Below are 19,565 nucleotides of genomic sequence, written 5' to 3' on the forward strand. Positions count from 1 at the left end.
ACAGAAAGTGCACAGTTAGTTGTTCACCTTGATTTATAGCCTACAGTCATTCAATCTGTGAGTGGTCTCACAAAACTGATGCTGCTTCGGAGATATCAGAGGGGAACAGCTGTTCTGGCACGTAGCGACAATCACAACAATCAAACATCTCCCGGAAAGCGGGAGGAAAAACCACAGTGAGCAGTTAGGCAATTATTATGAAAATAATGCTGTCAGAATCACATTTAACAAGGGAAAAACGACTCGTCAGTCGGTACCTTAACCTTAAGTTAATGTATACCTAAATAGATATCTATAGCCTAATTTATAGCCCAGACAAATGCCTACTGTGAACCGTCTCCGACGGTGATGAGAAGCGATGGGTAGGATAGGATCCTGTGGTCCACACGGCAGGTTTAGAGGAGGGTCCTGCTTGTTATGCCGGTGGAGGAGCGATCTTGCTTCTTGGGGGAAAGACGGGGCCCGTGCGGTCAGCTGGCTTGCTCCGGTAGTGGCGTGCGTCTTTTGCAGAGGCGGCGAGGCAGTTTACTGTCTGTTGCGTTCAGAGACGCTGGGCTTCTTCTCCGGCTGGTAGGGAGGAAAGCGCAGCTGAGTTTCAGCAGCCGTGGTAGGATGAAGTTTCCTGGGTGAAACTTCCTTCGGATCCGGGAAGGTAAAGACTGCAGGCAAGCAGTCTGTGAGCTCAGTTTAAAGTTTGCAAACACCCGCTTTGTGGATGGCTCCACTGCGAAAAGGCGGTGATTTTGGGGTGCTTGCTGGTTTTATCATAGCATGGTCACATGGTTGACTGGAAGATCTCAGCCAATGGGGTTACAAAACCTTATCAGGTGTGATGAAACTAGGGCTGGGTCCCTTCGTTTTATGACCCCTTGTTCTGGGGGTTTTGCCTCCAGAAAACTCAAATCTAGGCTTTATTTTACCCATGCAGGCCCCAAGAGTTCCTTATCAGGCTTTGAAAAGGGGAAGTAGGCCTAATTTTTCCTCATAGGTTTCTATTGTACTTTTTAGCACTGCTGTAGGCACAACAAGGTGAAGATGTATTTAGTTATTATGGCTCTCATGATATATAAAAACGAATTAGGCAAGGGATTACACACTACCTAAAACATCCTAATGAATATTTTGTTCCATTCTTACAAAGACTTCTCCGAAAAAACGCTAATATATTCTACTCACTGAGCCTTTAAAAGTCACTTCAGATCCTGTTTTCACATACCTGTCGGTTGCTCACTGTTAGTTTTTCCAGGAAGTGGCGGAGGACCAGGGCCGGATCATCAATCAGGCAGTTCCACAGGATTTGTTGGGCAACGGCACTCACTGAACAGACATCCAAGAACAATACTGTCATACTGTACCGATTGATTGCAATGCATTTCTAATTTAATAGTGTCAAATGTCACATACCAGCAACGCCGTCCTCTCGAACCTCCCCGTCCTCCATGAGGTGCACTATGGGTAGGACGGCGGCACAGATGCATGCTGGGAAGACGGCTTGGCGCGGCTGTAACATGTGGTGGGTGGGCGTGTGCTCGGTTGTTGCCTCTTCATCTGGCAAACACATTTTTTAAAATTTATCTAATCTTAACTTACACAATAGAGATGGAGGGATATAAGCTTTTATCGGTACCTTCAGCGCTGGCCATTGAGCGTACGGACCACATCGAGCCCCGGCGGAAAGAGTAGTTCCTGTGGGAGTTACTAGAGGCGCAAGAGGGGCTGACGGACAGACGGCGCGATGCCAGGTTCACCACTTCTTCTGCTGGCGGGATCAATGTCCGATACGACCACAACACACACAGGAGAAACAATAATGCTATCAGGACACAGAGCTTAGAGAGGCACCTATGTTTGTTGCTGTCCTTGGTATTATGTGCAAGTTATCATGAGGCTATAACTATAACCATACAAAAATGCATGATTTTATTAATTCTAAGGCAATTTATTTAGTTTAGAACTGTTGATGTGAGTTCAAAAATATAATAACAGAATATCACAGGGTGCACTTGCAAATTCACATTTTATTTTGTTGCAAAAACTGTGCAGAGACATAAGATTAAAAATTAAAAAACAATGGCTGCTTCTCAAATGTAATGTAATGCTTCTTAAAGTGACAACGAGGAACTTTCAGTTTAGTGAGCGATTTTGTAGAACGCTTGTTGTCACTTTAAGATATTTTTGTTGGCATTTTTATGCTTTATTGATAGTGTAGAGACAGAGTTGAAATGGGGCAGAGAGGGGAGTGACATGCAGAGAACGACCGCGGGCTGGAATCGAACCCGGGTCCGCTGTTTGCCGAGGCCCATGGGGGGGACGCCCTACCTAAGGGCGCCCCACTTGTTGTCACTTTGTAAAAATCAGTGAATATCTCCTCACAATCTGCTACCTGTCCGTATGCAAACAAAGGGAAAGGGGCCTGTTAACAGAATTTAGTTTGCTTTATGATTGTATAATATTTTAATGCACAATACATGCTTTCTGGCTGTTGAACTTTGTCCCAGTAAACTTAAAGAACTCCAAAGTGTTTTGCTAAGACAAAAGTTGTTGTTTAGCCTTGAAGAAGAAACTGCCTAATAAGATTTTGGCACATACAGAGGTATGACGCATTCATGTGCACAGTAGTTGAGAAGAAAAGACTCCCTAAATTTCCCATATCCTGTTATCTGCCTAATTACAAACATTTCTGCTTTCGCCAGCAAAACAAGGGCTGGACACACCAAACTTAGTGTGTGTTTGTGCACACACCACCTTCTCTTGCATATAATCCCATGTACACTGTTCATTTCTTTGTATTCAACCATGTACCAAGCCAGATACATTGTTGATTCCCTTGTATGCTGTTTGCAAGTAAACTTCACCTGCTTTCAAGAAGGCCTGATTCAGTTTCAATTATTCAAATACTTGGGTAAATGATTCTAGTAACAAATGGTCCTTCGAGTTGCCGGATCCAACATCCTCTTCTCTGGACAAGAAGAGCCTGCACGTGAAGACGGGGGAGTCTGCGACTCTCCACAGAAGACCTCCAGCCCGTTGCTACAGGGAGAGGCCGTCAGCAGACTCGACTTGGACAGAGGGGGGGTGACGGAATCCAGAGCCAAAACTGAGCGAGTCGAGGCTTTCTTGAAATCAGGTGAATATATACAGCTGGTTTTGTTTTGTTTTGTTCAGGAATTAAGGTGGTTCCTTTGTTTTATGTTTTTGTTATAGGCCTACTTGTGATGTATAGGAAAACTAGTTTTTGAAGCAGTATTTCTCATGGTTTTACCATAGGGGAGAATAACTGATCGTAGTGTTTGGGAAGATGCACTAAAGAGAAAAATATCTCAACCTGTAGTGTTTGAGGAAATACACTCACAACAAATAAAGTCTCAAAGATGGCCATTAGTGTGGGATTCGGAGCATTCCCTTTTATTCAGATGTTGATGTCTGAAAAAACCAAGTCTAGCAGTTATCTTTTGTTTCATGACACTAGGAAGTTAGAATAAAACTGAGAGTTTAATTTATGAAAACAATTGGTTGCGGTTGAAAAAACTACTGTTAGACATCATATTAGTGTTTATGAAGTTTCACTGTTTAGGAAGGACAAAAAGCTGTGATTAGTGTTACGGTGGGTCACTAAGTATACAAAACTTGTCACAATTTTTACTAGTGTTTTTGAGGTCTTGACACTAGCCAAAGAAATAAGTCTCACCTCTTTGTTTTGTTTGTCACAATTTTTACTAGTGTTTTGAGGTCTTAACACTTACCAAAAAATAAGTCTCACCTATTTGTTTTGTTTTGTTATGTTTGTCGATAGTCTACATCTGCTGAGTAGATTTATTAGTTTTATTTAGAATACATCACATAGGGTGTTCTAGTTTGAAATTGGTGAATTTTGTTAATCAATTGGAGGGAATAGGGGTGTTCACCCTGTTTAAATTGATTACTGGGTAATTTAATGTTAGATTTTACATTTTAAAAATTAAATTACTTGTAAAAGAGTGAACAGTAAAGAGAGAGGTGGTGGCCCAGGAGATGAATAAGAGAATGTTGTTGAAAGTTGAAGAGGAAAAAGATTGTTTGGAACTGATTGTTTATGTTATAAAGAAAGAAAAGTATGTAGGGGAAGGGAGATAAAAGGTTTTAGTAAGTGTGCATACAATTGTTATGCTGTTATGATGGGTTATAAAATGCTCGTCTCCTAAAGATAACCAGAGTTCTGACTAAATTGCTAAACGCTTTAAAGTTTAGAGCTGAATATCTCGCCAATCCAAGCCCCATAGTGAACCTTAAAGATTAAAGGTGCAGTCAATCATTTGAAGTCCCAGCATAAACTTACAAAAAGCGTCCTTTTGTGTTCTTTTTATGAAAATGTTCACTAAAAAGAATTATTCAATGCTTTTGATTTGAACTACAAGTTAAAAGGGATTTATGTGCTGAACAATGTGATCATAATGTGTTATGTAATAGATGAAATGCATGTTTGAAAAGAGAGAAGGAGAGAGCACATGTAAAAAATGTGTGTGGGAGACGCAGTCTCTGTGAGGTGAAAAATGGGAGTATCTGAAGGAAAATGTGTGTGTGTGATTCAGTCCCATTCAGAAAAGGGAGGGCCTGACTGCCTGTGTGTGCTTGAATGCTGCCCAAACACAGACATGTGGAAGAATGAAGTCAATCCTATCCAAAACGTTATGTTGTTATGCGTCATTGTGACTTAGGAGCAAGCAAAATGGATGGGATGATATGTTAAAGACTGTTTACTGTTTTTGGTGGAAAATATGTACTAAAAACAATATACATGGAGTAATGTGCCTACGGACCGGCAAGAGAGAGAATAAAACCCTGGCAGAATTTTGAGCATTTGTTTTGGAAAACATGATACTGCTCTATATTCATTCTGCTTTCAGATGCAAGGAGAAGACGAGAAGCTGACCATGCTTCAATAAGGACAATTGGACACTGAGGAACAATCTGAATAGGTTATGGTAATGCCTAACCATTCCCCCAGTGACTATGATATGAAGGACACTTTGCATCAAAATGCCACAAAGGGACTTGTTGACCATCAAGACGACCTAGGTTCCTGTTCCCTGGCTTCTGCAAAAGACTGTCCTCTCTGAAACTGTACATAGACGATGTTGCACCAGTACACACACTTGCAATTTCACAACTGTAATGTTGATGTACTTGATATTATTCTGCTTGACTGAAATATATTTACTCATATGCTTTGCCCTTTTGCTTTGAAGTGTTACCTGAATGTAGCATTAAATATTATAAAAAGGGTGGAATGTTAACAGAATTTAGTTTGCTTTATGATTGTATAATATTTTAATGCACAATACATGCTTTCTGGCTGTTGAACTTTGTCCCAGTAAACTTAAAGAACTCCAAAGTGTTTTGCTAAGACAAAAGTTGTTGTTTAGCCTTGAAGAAGAAACTGCCTAATAAGATTTTGGCACATACAGAGGTATGACGCATTCATGTGCACAGTAGTTGAGAAGAAAAGACTCCCTAAATTTCCCATATCCTGTTATCTGCCTAATTAAAAACATTTCTGCTTTCGCCAGCAAAACAAGGGCTGGACACACCAAACTTAGTGTGTGTTTGCGCACACACCACCTTCTCTTGCATATAATCCCATGTACACTGTTCATTTCTTTGTATTCAACCATGTACCAAGCCAGATACATTGTTGATTCCCTTGTATGCTGTTTGCAAGTAAACTTCACCTGCTTTCAAGAAGGCCTGATTCAGTTTCAATTATTCAAATACTTGGGTAAATGATTCTAGTAACAGGGCCCTTCATCATAGCTAGCAGCATGCCCATTTACAGAGCCTAGGCTGTGTATTAAAACTGGATTTTTATACACACAGTACAGATAGGTAGCGTATCGAGAGGAGATATTCAGGGATTTTGACAAAAATGCGCCTGGTGCTTTGCTTTAGTGTGTAAAAGCTTCAAATATAAATATGACTTCAACTTATACTATAAATGCTGCCAGTTTTTGATAGTAAAGCCTGCATTTATGATTGAATTACATTTTTCATGTCAATCTTTAATGTGCGGTGTGTGTTTGTCCTTTTTACTGTGAACATAATAATTGATAAGGTAGTAAATCTCTCTACAAATACATGTAGGCCTATTTGTTTCAGACCTTGTAAGGGGGGTCCAGCCATTTGTGTTGCCAGGCCTGGTTCTATATACAGTATATATGTCTTAGCAGCAGCAGGCCCACCTTCTTCCTCCTGTTCTGGCGGGGGGCTGCATGTGGGCTCGTAGCAGGACTCCTGGGCTACGGGGATGGCTGTGATGATGCTGGCCTCGCGACCCAGACGTCTCTTCTCCTCCTCCTGCTGCAGGTTCTTCAGTATGTGCTCGGCCCGCTGGTGTGAGCGTGACACGGCCCGCGCTGAGAAGGACTTCTGGAAAGGGGGGAGGGTGGGATGGGCGGGAGGGTTGGCATAGGGTCAAACGGCACAGAAGAAAAACAGCGGGTGCACACGTACAGAATATTCAGAAAATGAGGGGAGTGCGACAAATCATTACAGAATTGACAGTTTGAATGTGTCAGGATTGGAACGTGTGTGCACAGCTAGTCTAGGCTTACATCGGAGGAGCATTTTTTGTTTTGTAGATGTAGAATGACTGGACAACACGTTAATACAGTAACTCTCCTCCAGCACATTGATCTCATGCTCTGATGCTATCCTGAGCAACATGAAGAACACTGTTGAAAGTGTTGAATAGAACAAGGGGTTTCAAATCAGGACAAATTGTGACACGTGATAAGATGTATTCAAACTGGAATTGGGAGAATTTACTGTATCTTGGGTACAGTAAATGCCTCACAGCATTCGCACGAGTGCTTCATACACATACATATCCAACTGGGCTGAAAAACGCATGATATGGAAAAACAAACACAGCAAAGTCATTCTCATCCAATGACCATGCATCAACGGCACGACACACACAAAATGTCTGAATGTCCGATGCATGCTATTAGTTTTAGCTTTTTTCTGACATATCGGAGCAAGTGCTCGGACACTTTTTTGGAGTGTGGCGTGTCTCACTGATCAAGATGCAACTATCTGAAATGGCCCAAACAACTGGCCCCATTATCATAATCATGATGAAAACCTACACATCCCCAAATGGGCTAAAAAAATAAATTATATCAAAAATATTTTTTTTTGCCTGACTTAAATGATCAGAGGTAACAAGATGCATCAGCACAAACATCCGGACAGAAATACCAACTTACTATGGCATGGACTGACTGAATTAATGTAGAGTACTAAAAACAAAGACAGTCGATAGATAAATTATAGAACAGGTGCTCGAAAGGTCGTCATCAAAATCTAGTCAACATATTTTGATAATCATGCTTTTCAACAACAAAATTAAAAAGACAAGAAAGTAAAAGGAAACACCAAGAAATCTGATCTACCACTTCAAATAACCATTCAAACTTTGAAAATGTATCACGTGTAAGTTTGTTCTTAAATGAGCAGATTTCTTGGTGCACATTGCGCTTGCATAGCAGTAAAACAAATGTATTTTAAAGCAGTTTAAAGTGCATTGTATAGGTTGTTGATATGTTGTGGGGTAAAACCTGACAAGTTCTTTACAGGTTATAGGGTTTAAAAGTCTGGTTCACCTAAATTATAATAAAACGTATGAAAAACTCAAAAACCTGGACGAAATAAATGGAATCAATCTGAATGGCCAGATAACACTTAAAGTATGGGATAACATGTGTTTTTGTTTGTGAAGTCACATCCCTGGGGGTCATTTTAAAGTCTGTATGACTCAAATGTGCTATGGCTGCATATTTAAGTCCAAACTAAGTATGTGCATACAATTAAATTAAATCATACTTAAAAAATAAAGTGTCACGTAGGTAAATCAATGCATACAAAGCAAGCCATGTTAATGGGAGCTGGAACTTACAGACTGGTCTTCGTTGATGGGGTCTTGAACGCTGCCTGTGTTCTGGGGAACCCACGGAGGGTCAAATATGGGGACACAGGGCATGCCCAGTACAGGAGACGGCAGCGTGAAGTTAATGCTGGGTGGAGGGATCTGAAACAAAAGATACATTTATAGTACAAAAACTGTCAAATTGGCCTTTTTCCTTTTTTTTAAGATGTATTCATCAAAAAAGGACACACAGATTAACATTAACAACATCATAGCAATGTGCCAGATCAGGTCGTACCGGGAACATTTTCATCTAGCAAGTTGGTGGCATTAAAAGAAAACACTAAAAAGAACACCAAAAATACAACACATGAGCACATAACAAGAGCATGAGCATAGATACATTCTAGACAAAGACAGCTGTCCCTTTGCAAGTTAATGGCATGTGTAAACACAACACATATGCATAGGATAGCAATCCATCACGTAGCACATCGAAACAAATAAGCATTTAAACCCAAACAAAGGCACCAAGAACATATAGACAAAGACAATGATCATAAGTGCACACAAAAACACATGGGTACAGACTACTAGTACGTACTATGTGTTTTTTGAAGCACATTTGTCTTCATTTCAGACCAATGTGCTCATTTGAGACCAATGTGCTCAATTAAATGTTAAAAAGAAAATTAGAGAAATGAGTCTTGGAGGAATCCATTATTAACCTTCCTGGAAAACGTTTGGAAGTGGAAACAGGGGTTGAATATACAAATAGGACACCATTCCTATCCTGTACCTTAAAGATCTGCTGGGCTCCCTCCTCCATGCGAGGCCACACCTGGTAGCGGAAGCGCCACAGCGTGTAGAACTTGAGGATGGAGTTGATGCGCTGGCAGGCCTCCTGGTGGTGGAACTCTGCCATCATCATCTCTGTCACCGCGTCGGGGACTTTGACCGCACACAGCAGGAACATGGCGGCTGGGGGACATTCCAGAAAGGACATCAGAATAAAAGAGGCACGTAGTATGGAAAGGGCTACCCCCTACCACTTAAGAATTTTAGCACTTAACAATAAACTTGCATTGCCCCCCCCCCCTCCCCCCCAGGTCTGGGGCCTGTTTCAGGTAGCTGGTTTTACATACTCTGAGTTTAATCGCTCTGAGTTTACCAACTCAGAGCGCAGGGTTGATGAGCAACTCTGGGTTTTCGGTTTCAGAACAGTGGATCAGCGTTGGGTTTATCAACTCTGAGCGTGTTCACTCTGGGTGGAGCATGTGCGTAAAAGCCATCGTCAATGGATCGCTGATAACATAATTCACCATGGAAACAGAAGAAACAAATGCTTGATCCTCCCACTTCTCCACTTCTCAAAAAAGAAAAAAAGAAATCTCCGCTCCTCCCACTGAGTTAGAAATATTAACGAATGAGTTTATGGTAGCCTATGGAGAAGAATTAACGGGATAGTGTCTCATAACATGAACTAATCTCCTCGGCAATTCAGAAAAAAAAACTGAGCAAACATTTTTTGTCAAGATAATAATTTCGCTTCCGTATGAGAAGCCATTGTCTATTTTAAAAAGTTACTCATATCAGCTGTAAAGTAATAAAGCTGGCGCGGCACAGCATTGCTGACAGTGTTTTATATTCACTGTTGGCAAGCTATAGCCTAATAGCCTACTGTGCAGTAAACAGAACAGACTGTCGCTTCTTTTAAATGGGGAGTGAAAGACATTAACATCAGACACATTAGGTGACAGTTTCCATTGAAGAGCCTGATTGATTTATTACCAGATCCATTTTCCTCAAGTGATCACAGTTTAAACGATTATATCATTGTTATATTCATATTAGGCTATTTAATGAGGCTCGTCTGTGACTTTAGGATCGCACAAGTAACGATCGCGTGCAGCCGCAGCGTTACATGAATCCACCTGACATAAATCTGTTCAGTGGCACAGACGTTAAAAAACATACAATACAAATAGGTTTATTAATCTGAATGTAGAGCATGTCACGATGTGTAAGGTGGCCGCCTATATGAACGGACCGAGGGCTGAGAACAAGGCTACTGATCAGATAAATAATCGGTCAAACGTAAAATCATCAGGAAATGATAAAAACATCCCGATGGAGATTTCTATGGAGTGACTTTGCTTTAAACACAGGGACGTGTGTGACAGTGACACTCTTTCTTCAGTCGGAGCTGCAGCGTAAAGTGAAAACAAACTCAGGGTAGGTCTAACCACCTCCCGAGCAGGTTAGACCCACGGCGTATGTTGCCGCAGTAACTGACTCTCGGTTGCGCTGAACCTGCTACCTGAAACGGAAAACCCAGAGTTTCCACTAACTCAGAGCGAACAAACTCTGGGTTGCCTCAAAACCAGCTACCTGAAACAGGCCCCTGGTCTGCAGCCTTGTTTGTTATTGTTAATTTTCTTCTTTTATTTATTTGATTGATTGATTGTATTGTGGTTTGATCCACCTGTCAAAAGGGACCCGAGATGGAAATTAGCTACTGGCTTCAATCTAGCATATTGCCACGTAAATGTTCATAAATATGCAATGGTCCCTGTTTTAAATAAACAAAATCGGAAAAATCGGAAAGTGGTCAAAAAGTGTGATTTGACAAAGGACAGAAATAGACTAATCATACCCGTTCATAACCTTAAATGAGGGACTTTTGAAGGGCAAAGCAACCTTGATAGGTGACTCACCAGCAGCGGCCGCCATATGTTCATCCACACTGAGCAGCAGCTCCCAGGCCGCCGGCTGGATGTCTCCGTACATGTCCTCAGTCAGGATGGGAGCCGCCTTGATCAGTAGAGAGAGAGGGGCCGGGGACAAGCTCATCACCTGGGGGAAATAAACATAGAGGTAAGAACTGATTGACAAACCACGTTACATTATGCAGTAAGAGGAAGTGTGTGAATACACAAATACGGTTAAAATAATCTCTTCTTAGGTAAGTACGAACGTTATTAGTAACTAGGTAAGTAAGGTAAGCTGGGTAAGTAGGGGAGAACGGGGTAATTTGTCACACGGGTTGGTTGTCACAATCATTATATCTCGGAACCAGAAGGCGCTGTCTGTGAAATTTTGGTATGTAAATATCCAGAATTGGGATCAGAGGTCACCTACATAGTCTTCCTTGGAGTTAGACTGCTGAATTTGAGGTGAGAGGACTGTTTGTGTTTTTTCATGTCAAATTGAAAATATTTAGCTCTTCAGTATTTTTCTTCTAGGCTTTTATAGAATGGGTTTATAACAAAACACTTGTTACCCATAAAAAGTGTGAAGGGTAAACTATAGTTTAGATTGTGGTTAGCAAGCTAATTAGTTGTCAGATGGTTGTTGGCCTTGATGCTAGCAAAAAATTCAAGTCGGGGTTGGTCGTCACATTTTTGGGGGGGTTGGTTGTCACAAGTTATCCAAAGGCTACAGCCAGAAAAGGAACCCAATAACGAAATAAATTGTCACGCTGTATCCTCACTGACACCCCAGAGAAGGATAGAATAGAGCAGGAAAAGGCAGCTAGCATGCAAAGGAAAAAAGGGCAACAAAATCAAAACAACCCAGTGCATCCCAAACTAGACAAGCTGCCAAGGCTACAGTAAGTTATATAGGCCTATTTGTCAACTTGACAATGCAATTGCATTTTAAAATTTAGTTCTACTTCCTTTCCTTCTTTTCAAGATTATTCCCATCAAGATAACATTGTGACAAACAACCCCATAGTGTATGACAACCGACCCCTTGATGGGGTTGATTGTCACAATGTGTAAGGGTGTCTTTGATGATTAATTTCTTCTTTATTACAATAAGATAGAAAAAGTGAGGGGTACACATTTCAAGCCAACACTTTAAGCTTCAATGTAATGTAGGAATGACTATCGAAAGATGTTTAGGTGATGAGCAATTCTCAGTAAAGTAAAAAGTGTGCCTACTTACCCCGTTCTCCCCAAAGCATGGAAAATTCAGCTTTTTTTCACAGCCAACCATGCAGCATGCTGGAATGATTACTTTACTGTCTATTCATTTTTTTTATGAAGTGCAAGAAAAACTCTGCTTGAAGAAACTCTATACTTCACCTGGTTGCGGATGTACTTGAGCATGCCGGTATCCTTCTTCCCTTCTGTGTTGGGGCCATTGGGTCTTCTCTTCATGGACGGGGTCCTCAGGCAAGACTTGTCTGAACACTGAACACAGGCATGGGAGGACTTTCATAAACCCACACCACAACAAAAAAAACTACAATACGTTTAAAAACAGAATAGATCTAGTTCGTAGTTGTGTGAAAGCCCACCTCTTTGGTCTTCTTGGCCCGTGCCCCGATGTTACCATTGGAGTCGCTGTCCTCTCGCAGGCTGTCCACTGTCTCGCCGTAGACCAGCTTGATGGCGCGCACCAGGCGGGCGCAGGAGCGGCTGTGGTGCTGGTAGCAGCGCGGGTGGCAGAAGTCCACGTGGGTGCAGATGAAGCTCTGCTGGTTGCATAGCAGGATCATAATCTGCAGAGAGAGGGGGGAGTGAGTGTGTTGGAAGGTAGAACACGCATATTAAACACTAACATACATATCACAGCTTTTCGCCATCGCTTAGCCACGCTTGAATGCACAAATATGTTCAACCAATTGACCAAATCTGTAGAAGGACGCACATGGAGCCAGGACATGTTGCGGTGGTAGTTTTCCTCTGCTCCTGCCGAGCCCTGGCCTTCTGGTTCAATGCTGGGTTCACTGGTGCTAAAGGGGCTGCCTGCAACAGCAAATGACAACATGCAAATGTTTGAGAAATAAGCCATTTTATCTTTTAATAACAGAGCGACATGAGGACATGTGGAATTGAAGGCATATGTTAACAACGTAAAGCTATAGTGCTTAACTTCTGTCATACCCACAAGGAATTGTCGAACACTGTCGGCACATCTACATGAGGTAAGCCTTAAAGATATCGTGCGTAACCCTTGATCACACATGGATGTTATACCTGCAGATGTTTACAACTGTAACATTTATTGGGTGCTTTAAGGATTTTTTTTTAGTTCCTGCGCCATTGTCGTGGGGGGACACCTGTTTGTTAACGCTGCCATACTGAGAAATAAAGAGTTTTGTGGCGCTGATAGGCTTAATCAACTTTGTTTCAACTCTTTTGGTGATGGCTTGGATGTAGCTCACATTCATTTATATGAAAAAAAGTTACGAACTGTAGCTTTAAGACAATGCACATGGGTTTTGTTATATCACCTATGTCAGTGACAGTGTCCCTGCTTTGCGTTTGGGACAGCAGCCCTTCGTCGTTCTCGGACTCTGAATCCTGCCGGGGCATCTTGGTGCTCTTGAGACTCCCGGCGCGGCGTATGGAGGACAGGGAACCGCCTTTCTTCACCCGAAAGCTGCGGGCTCCTTTGATCTGGAGCAGCCGGGAGCCTCCGATACGGATCTTTTGTGGATGGGCGCTGGGGAGGAGGGCAATGGGGATAGATCATCTGACTCATTAATAGTTATAATATAGCAGACAGAGCAGTGAGTAAAACATATATGTCTGTGCATGAGCCCGGGGCCTCACCTTGGGCTTCCTGGGCTTTCTTGTCATCGCAGGCGGTGTCAGACTTGAGCGTGTGGCTGCTGCTGTGGAGCGAGTCGTGGCCGTCCTCGTCGTCAAGGATCCCGGCGAAGCTAATCTTCCGCTTGTATCTATGGCGACCCAGCTCGGGGTCCAGACGCAGGCGGCAGCTGTCCAGATCCTACAGTCAAACATCAAATCAAATTAACAACGCGTATAAAGTCGTTCGCAACAAAGGTTAAAAACTGGCTAAAAGCAAAACAAGCCTGTACCCATTTTTAGCATACTTCCGTAATGTGAAAATCTAGTACAGTGTGTGTGTTGTTGTACAGGTCCTTCTCAAAAAATTAGCATATTGTGATAAAGTTGATTATTTTCCATAATGTAATGATAATAATTGAACTTTCATACATTTTAGATTCATTGCACACCAACTGAAATATTTCAGGTCTTTTGTTGTTTTAATACTGATGATTTTGGCATAAAGCTCATGAAAACCCCAAATTCCTATCTCAAAAAATTAGCATATCATGAAAAGGTACTTTAAACGAGCTCTTAACCTAATCATCTGAATCAACTAATTAACTCTAATCACCTGCAAAAGATTCCTGAGGCTTTTAAAAACTCCCAGCCTGGTTCATTACTCAAAACCGCAATCATGGGTAAGACTGCCGACCTGACTGCTATCCAGAAGGCCATCATTGACACCCTCAAGCAAGAGGGTAAGACACAGAAAGAAATTTTTGAGCGAATAGGCTGTTCACAGAGTGCTGTATCAAGGCACCTCAGTGGGAAGTCTGTGGGAAGGAAAAAGTGTGGCAGAAAACGCTGCACAACCAGAAGAGGTGACCGGACCCTGAGGAGGATTGTGGAGAAGGGCCGATTCCAGACCTTGGGGGACCTGCGGAAGCAGTGGACTGAGTCTGGAGTAGAAACATCCAGAGCCACCGTGTGCAGGAAATGGGCTACAGGTGCCGCATTCCCCAGGTCAAGCCACTTTTGAACCAGAAACAGCGGCAGAAGCGCCTGACCTGGGCTACAGAGAAGCAGCACTGGACTGTTGCTCAGTGGTCCAAAGTACTTTTTTCGGATGAAAGCAAATTTTGCATGTCATTCGGAAATCAAGGTGCCAGAGTCTGGAGGAAGACTGGGGAGAAGGAAATGCCAAAATGCCTGAAGTCCAGTGTCAAGTACCCACAGTCAGTGATGGTCTGGGGTGCCATGTCAGCTGCTGGTGTTGGTCCACTGTGTTTTATCAAAGGCAGGGTCATTGCAGCTAGCTATCAGGAGATTTTGGAGCACTTCATGCTTCCATCTGCTGAAAAGCTTTATGGAGATGAAGATTTAATTTTTCAACAAGACCTGGCACCTGCTCACAGTGCCAAAACCACTGGTAAATGGTTTACTGACCATGGTATTACTGTGCTCAATTGGCCTGCCAACTCTCCTGACCTGAACCCCATAGAGAATCTGTGGGATATTGTGAAGAGGAAGTTGAGAGACACCAGACCCAACACTGTGGATGAGCTTAAGGCTGCTATCGAAGCATCCTGGGCCTCCATAACACCTCAGCAGTGCCACAGGCTGATTGCCTCCATGCCACGCCGCATTGAAGCAGTCATTTCTGCGAAAGGATTCCCGACCAAGTATTGAGTGCATAACTGAACATAATTATTTGAAGGTTGACTTTTTTGTATTAAAAACACTTTTGTTTTATTGGTCGGATGAAATATGCTAATTTTTTGAGATAGGGATTTTTGGTTTTTCTTTACTTTTTTGCCAAAATCATCAATATTAAAACAATAAAAGGCTTGAACTACTTCAGTTGAAAATATTGAACTTTATCACAATATGCTAATTTTTTGAGAAGGACCTGTATGTGTATTCTATTGTATTCTGTAGTGTGTTATGGTTTTAATATGTTGATCAATGAAGGCTTTGTATGTTGATTAAGCTTAAGGGACACAGGTAGTACATAAGGGAAAGCTATAAACTCTCTGTGCAGGACATCAGTTCAATTCTTTTTTTTTTGGAACTTTGTAAAACTGCATCGTCCCTATTCAGAAATAAAATGGAAATAAAATCAATTTTTATGTTCCAGATTATAATGTTGCATTATTTTGAAAATATACATATAGGACTACACATTCAGTGCTATTTTAATTTATTATTTGTCTTACTGTCTACTGATCCATTTTGATTATTACCAATAGCTTGACAGCGAGGAGAGAAAGTGCACACACAATGGGACACATTACTACTGACCACGAGAGGTTCGGCGCGCGGGCGAGGTAAGCAGGGGAAGGTCTCTCGCAGGAAAGTGGTGATTTCCAACAGCAGTTGGCAGGCGGCCATCTTCAGAGCAAAGGGGCAGCCGCATTTGGTGGGATTGACCGTGTCTTTGGGGATGGGAATTGATAAAAAGAAATGAATAAATCAATAAAACAATCCGGTTGAAGGATTAAAATATCTTTGTCTTGTTCTTGATGTGTTTACATTACATGACACACATTTGTGCAATGATATTCATAGAATATATACATACACACATTATATATATTATTCTGTCCTCGTTTAATAAGTACGTGTCAAACTAGACAGATAGCTAACATCCAAGAAAGAAAGACGTGAGGCTTCAGTAGGTTTAGGCTCTTTACTTCCGTATTCCCATCTTTCCATCTTTTTTAATTGTAAAAAGACATATAGCTCCGAAACTTCACGGAGAGAAAAATGGTCAACTGCTCTCTAGCTCCACATGAACAAAACTGACACTGAAAGGCTGATGCAATACCTATTTAAGTGGTGGCCACTAGAGGGAGCACTACCCCATGAACTAATACATGAACTTAAAAAAATGATATGCTTTACCAGCACATATATAATAATTTGAAATAGAATATATATATATATATATATATATATATATATATATATATATATATATATATATATATATATATATATATATATAATATTAATATATATATATATATATATATATATATATATATATATATATATATATATATATATATATATATATATATTAATGAAACCATGTTCACTAAAGAGGTGTTGTTAAGGCATCGGTCATCCTCTGTCACTCACTGTCGTCTAAATAATCCTCTTCCTCGTCTTCTTTCCTCATTCGCCGTTTGGTCTCCTCGTCAAAAATATAACCCAGGATATTTGCGGGGCTCTCGCTGTCAGAGTGACACAGTTCACTGAGCCTTGTACCGATGGCCTGAGTGGATAAAACATATACAAAACCTATGATGTAGCCATATTATAAATCAATAATCAATAGCCAATGAGATGCTTTTTCAGAGATCTTTTAACTCACGTCTCCCCACTGGCAGAACTGTTTGGCAGCGTTCCACTGCAGCTTCTGGTTCCTCTTGTTGCCCACGACAGGGGACCGGCCCCTGGACAGACCCCTCTTGGTGATGTTCACGTGGTGGCCCTTCATCCACTCCGGCCAGTTGCCACGGTTACAGCGGTGGACGAATCGGGCGCATTCAAGGAAGAGGGAGGCCCGCGCTACCACTGGAGCTTCCTGAAGAAAAAAGAAAAGGTAACGCTTTATATTAAGGTTCTTGTTATACGCCTTAGTAAATAGGTAATAAGGACCTTATTAGATGCTTATTAACATTAATTTGTGTTAATAAGACTATAAGTGTTAATAATAACATAATAAACATGTTGACAGTGTGATTATAAGACTTTTATAAGCACTTATAAGACACTTCTTAACTATTAATTGATCGCTTAATATCATTAATAAAAGTCTAATGAGTTTCTGATAGCTGTTAATAAAAGCGTTACAAACCTATTTATTGAGTCTTACTAACTTGCCTATTATGTCATTGTTAAAGTCACTGATTTTCATCCCTCTTTCCAAAATGTTGTCTTTTGGCATCTAGCATAATGAGTGCATAATATATTTGTTTTTGCTCTGAAGTGATTCTTTCACCTCTATGTGTGCGCACACATGTTGAGTGAGTGTTAAAATGAGATGCCCCGAGAACGTAGTATATTTTTCACAATCTATGATGAATATGACTCGTATGATCGGTGTTGTGCCTCAAATCAGATCCTTAAAGGGCTTTTATTTTGAAGGTAGTTGTAAAACCGGAAGTTCCGTGTATGCAAGTCGCTGATGGCTTGACGCCTGCTTGACGCCAGCTTGACGGCCATGCTTGATAAAGTGTTTCACGAAAGTAAGGAGAACATGTCGGAGTCGTCAGCACGGTCAGCACCCCAAACCAGGTCTCTGAAAAATAAGAGGGTGAGGTCCGAACTGGAGGATGACTCTTCTGGTAAGTTTAAGAATGTAATGCTATAGTAACGTTAGCTGGTTCTAGCTTGCTAGTTGTTTGCCTAGCTTACATTACTTTCTTTCAGAAGCTTTGGTGAGCTTCTTTTTTGAGCTAACGTTTAGCTTACACTATCATAAAAACTGCAACCAAACGTATCTATTAACAGTTGTGTCATGCTAGCTTGTCAGGAAGGGGCAAAGTAATGCTGAATGGTTATTTCTGTGCTGACCGAGATGCTGCCCAAATTGTCCTAACTGCCAAACTGGGTCTACAGAAATATAAACAACGGCCAGGGTTCGTCTCATGTGGACATCATGTTGTTCCTAGATTGACAATCAAAAAATAATAATGCAAATAGTTTACCAACACATTAAACCAAGATTACTCAAATGTATACATACAGTGACAGAAAATAGGTTTACTCATAAATGTTCATTTAACATCTAATTAGAAACATCTGTAAATCATATGCTTGTGGAAGCAACAGAGAAAGTTGGTAGCACCAGGTGCTACTATTGAAAGCCCTGACAGAAAATATTATAGAATAAAATATTGAAGGTCTTTGTTTTGTATTATTTGTTCAGTGCAGCCTAATGAACATTTTTAAATTGGGCTTGTAAGTAGCATCTTAAATTGATAATGTATCAGAAAATTTGTCTGGGTGAGAAAAATAATCCAACAAATTGACTAATGGCAATTATAATTACATAGCGGTATCAACCTAGACATTACAACACAATTACATAATCAAATGTGACTCATTTTGTCCCCATGGCCAAGTTCATCTTAACTCACCTGGAGATCACAAATCCCTAGGATCCGCCGCAGAGCGTCTGTTGTCTTGCCAGACCGTGAGGCCTTCTGCCTGTACAAGGCGATCAATGTTGGTGTACCGATCCAGCCCCCAGTAGAATTGGTTTTGTAGGTTCACATTTGTTGTGCGATGGAGCTCCGCAAACACCTGCAGACATACAAATACACACAAATATGGAAAGATTAATGAAGAGTTTTAAAAGCAAATGTGATGCATCAATTACTTGTTTTAAGCAGCATTGGCTAAATGAGAAAGTAAAAATGTGCTATATTGATAATGACTTTTGTTGCCTGTGTAAATAGATAAAGAGAGTGGGGGATGGCAACACGTATGATAAGAAAAAAGAGGAATAGTTTTTACCTGTGACTCCATTTCCAGGGCTGGCAAAAAGTCCTGCACAGAGTGTGGTCGGTCTGTTAAGAGTCTCATGGCAACACCTGTTGCAACATATACACGTAGCACAAATTTCTGGGGAGTAGCCATCTTCTGTGTTGATTATTCAGGCCCTGTTTTACACACAAAAACAAGTTCATGAAGTTAGTGTGATTGCCCTTCTGAATTATTTTGGAAAAACTAGTACTATATCACCAAACCATACACACTACAGTGTTTACAATTTGGGCTGAAACCAATGGTGCTTCATTCAAAACAGACACCTCTTTGTATAACAATGTAACTTACTTACCAATTTCTTGAAGCTCAAGGAAGGGCAGCAGCACTCGCATTCCACTTGAGCCTTCAAAGAAAGAGCAATTACAACAATTGTGAATTAAAGTGAAATATACAAAGTCCTTTTTATTCAAACAAAGTCACAAATACAAAGTAAAGGTTAAGTCAAGCTTATTATATCTTTAAGGAAAATCACAATTAATTGGCGAGCACCAAGTTGTGTTTGTGTGTTATCACCTTGTTTATTAATTCTGTTCCAAAAAACTTTAGATTTGCTGCACTCTGCCTTTGCTGCA

At 41.0% G+C, this 19,565-nt stretch overlaps 1 protein-coding gene across 1 annotated transcript in view; it reads right to left on the reverse strand.

The window, feature by feature from the left end:
* Nucleotides 1–19,325, reverse strand: part of LOC307252966 (protein unc-80 homolog) — a gene marked incomplete at both ends in the record, with an annotated part of 44,992 nt that extends 25,667 nt beyond the window's left edge. Inside the window, 19 exon segments of the mRNA XM_080030787.1 lie at nt 1,217–1,317; nt 1,405–1,548; nt 1,628–1,756; nt 6,216–6,402; nt 7,934–8,065; nt 8,703–8,884; nt 10,621–10,759; nt 11,995–12,102; nt 12,210–12,413; nt 12,563–12,660; nt 13,149–13,350; nt 13,353–13,360; nt 13,471–13,648; nt 15,733–15,866; nt 16,576–16,711; nt 16,811–17,023; nt 18,637–18,747; nt 18,961–19,037; nt 19,286–19,325. Of these exon segments, the coding sequence (XP_079886913.1) occupies nt 1,217–1,317; nt 1,405–1,548; nt 1,628–1,756; nt 6,216–6,402; nt 7,934–8,065; nt 8,703–8,884; nt 10,621–10,759; nt 11,995–12,102; nt 12,210–12,413; nt 12,563–12,660; nt 13,149–13,350; nt 13,353–13,360; nt 13,471–13,648; nt 15,733–15,866; nt 16,576–16,711; nt 16,811–17,023; nt 18,637–18,747; nt 18,961–19,037; nt 19,286–19,325 (2,523 nt within the window).
* Between the last annotated feature and the right edge of the window lie 240 nt (nt 19,326–19,565).

The sequence above is a fragment of the Ammodytes marinus genome (assembly GCF_949987685.1).
Source record: "Ammodytes marinus genome assembly, chromosome: 7".
In the NCBI taxonomy this organism is placed as follows: domain Eukaryota; kingdom Metazoa; phylum Chordata; class Actinopteri; order Uranoscopiformes; family Ammodytidae; genus Ammodytes; species Ammodytes marinus.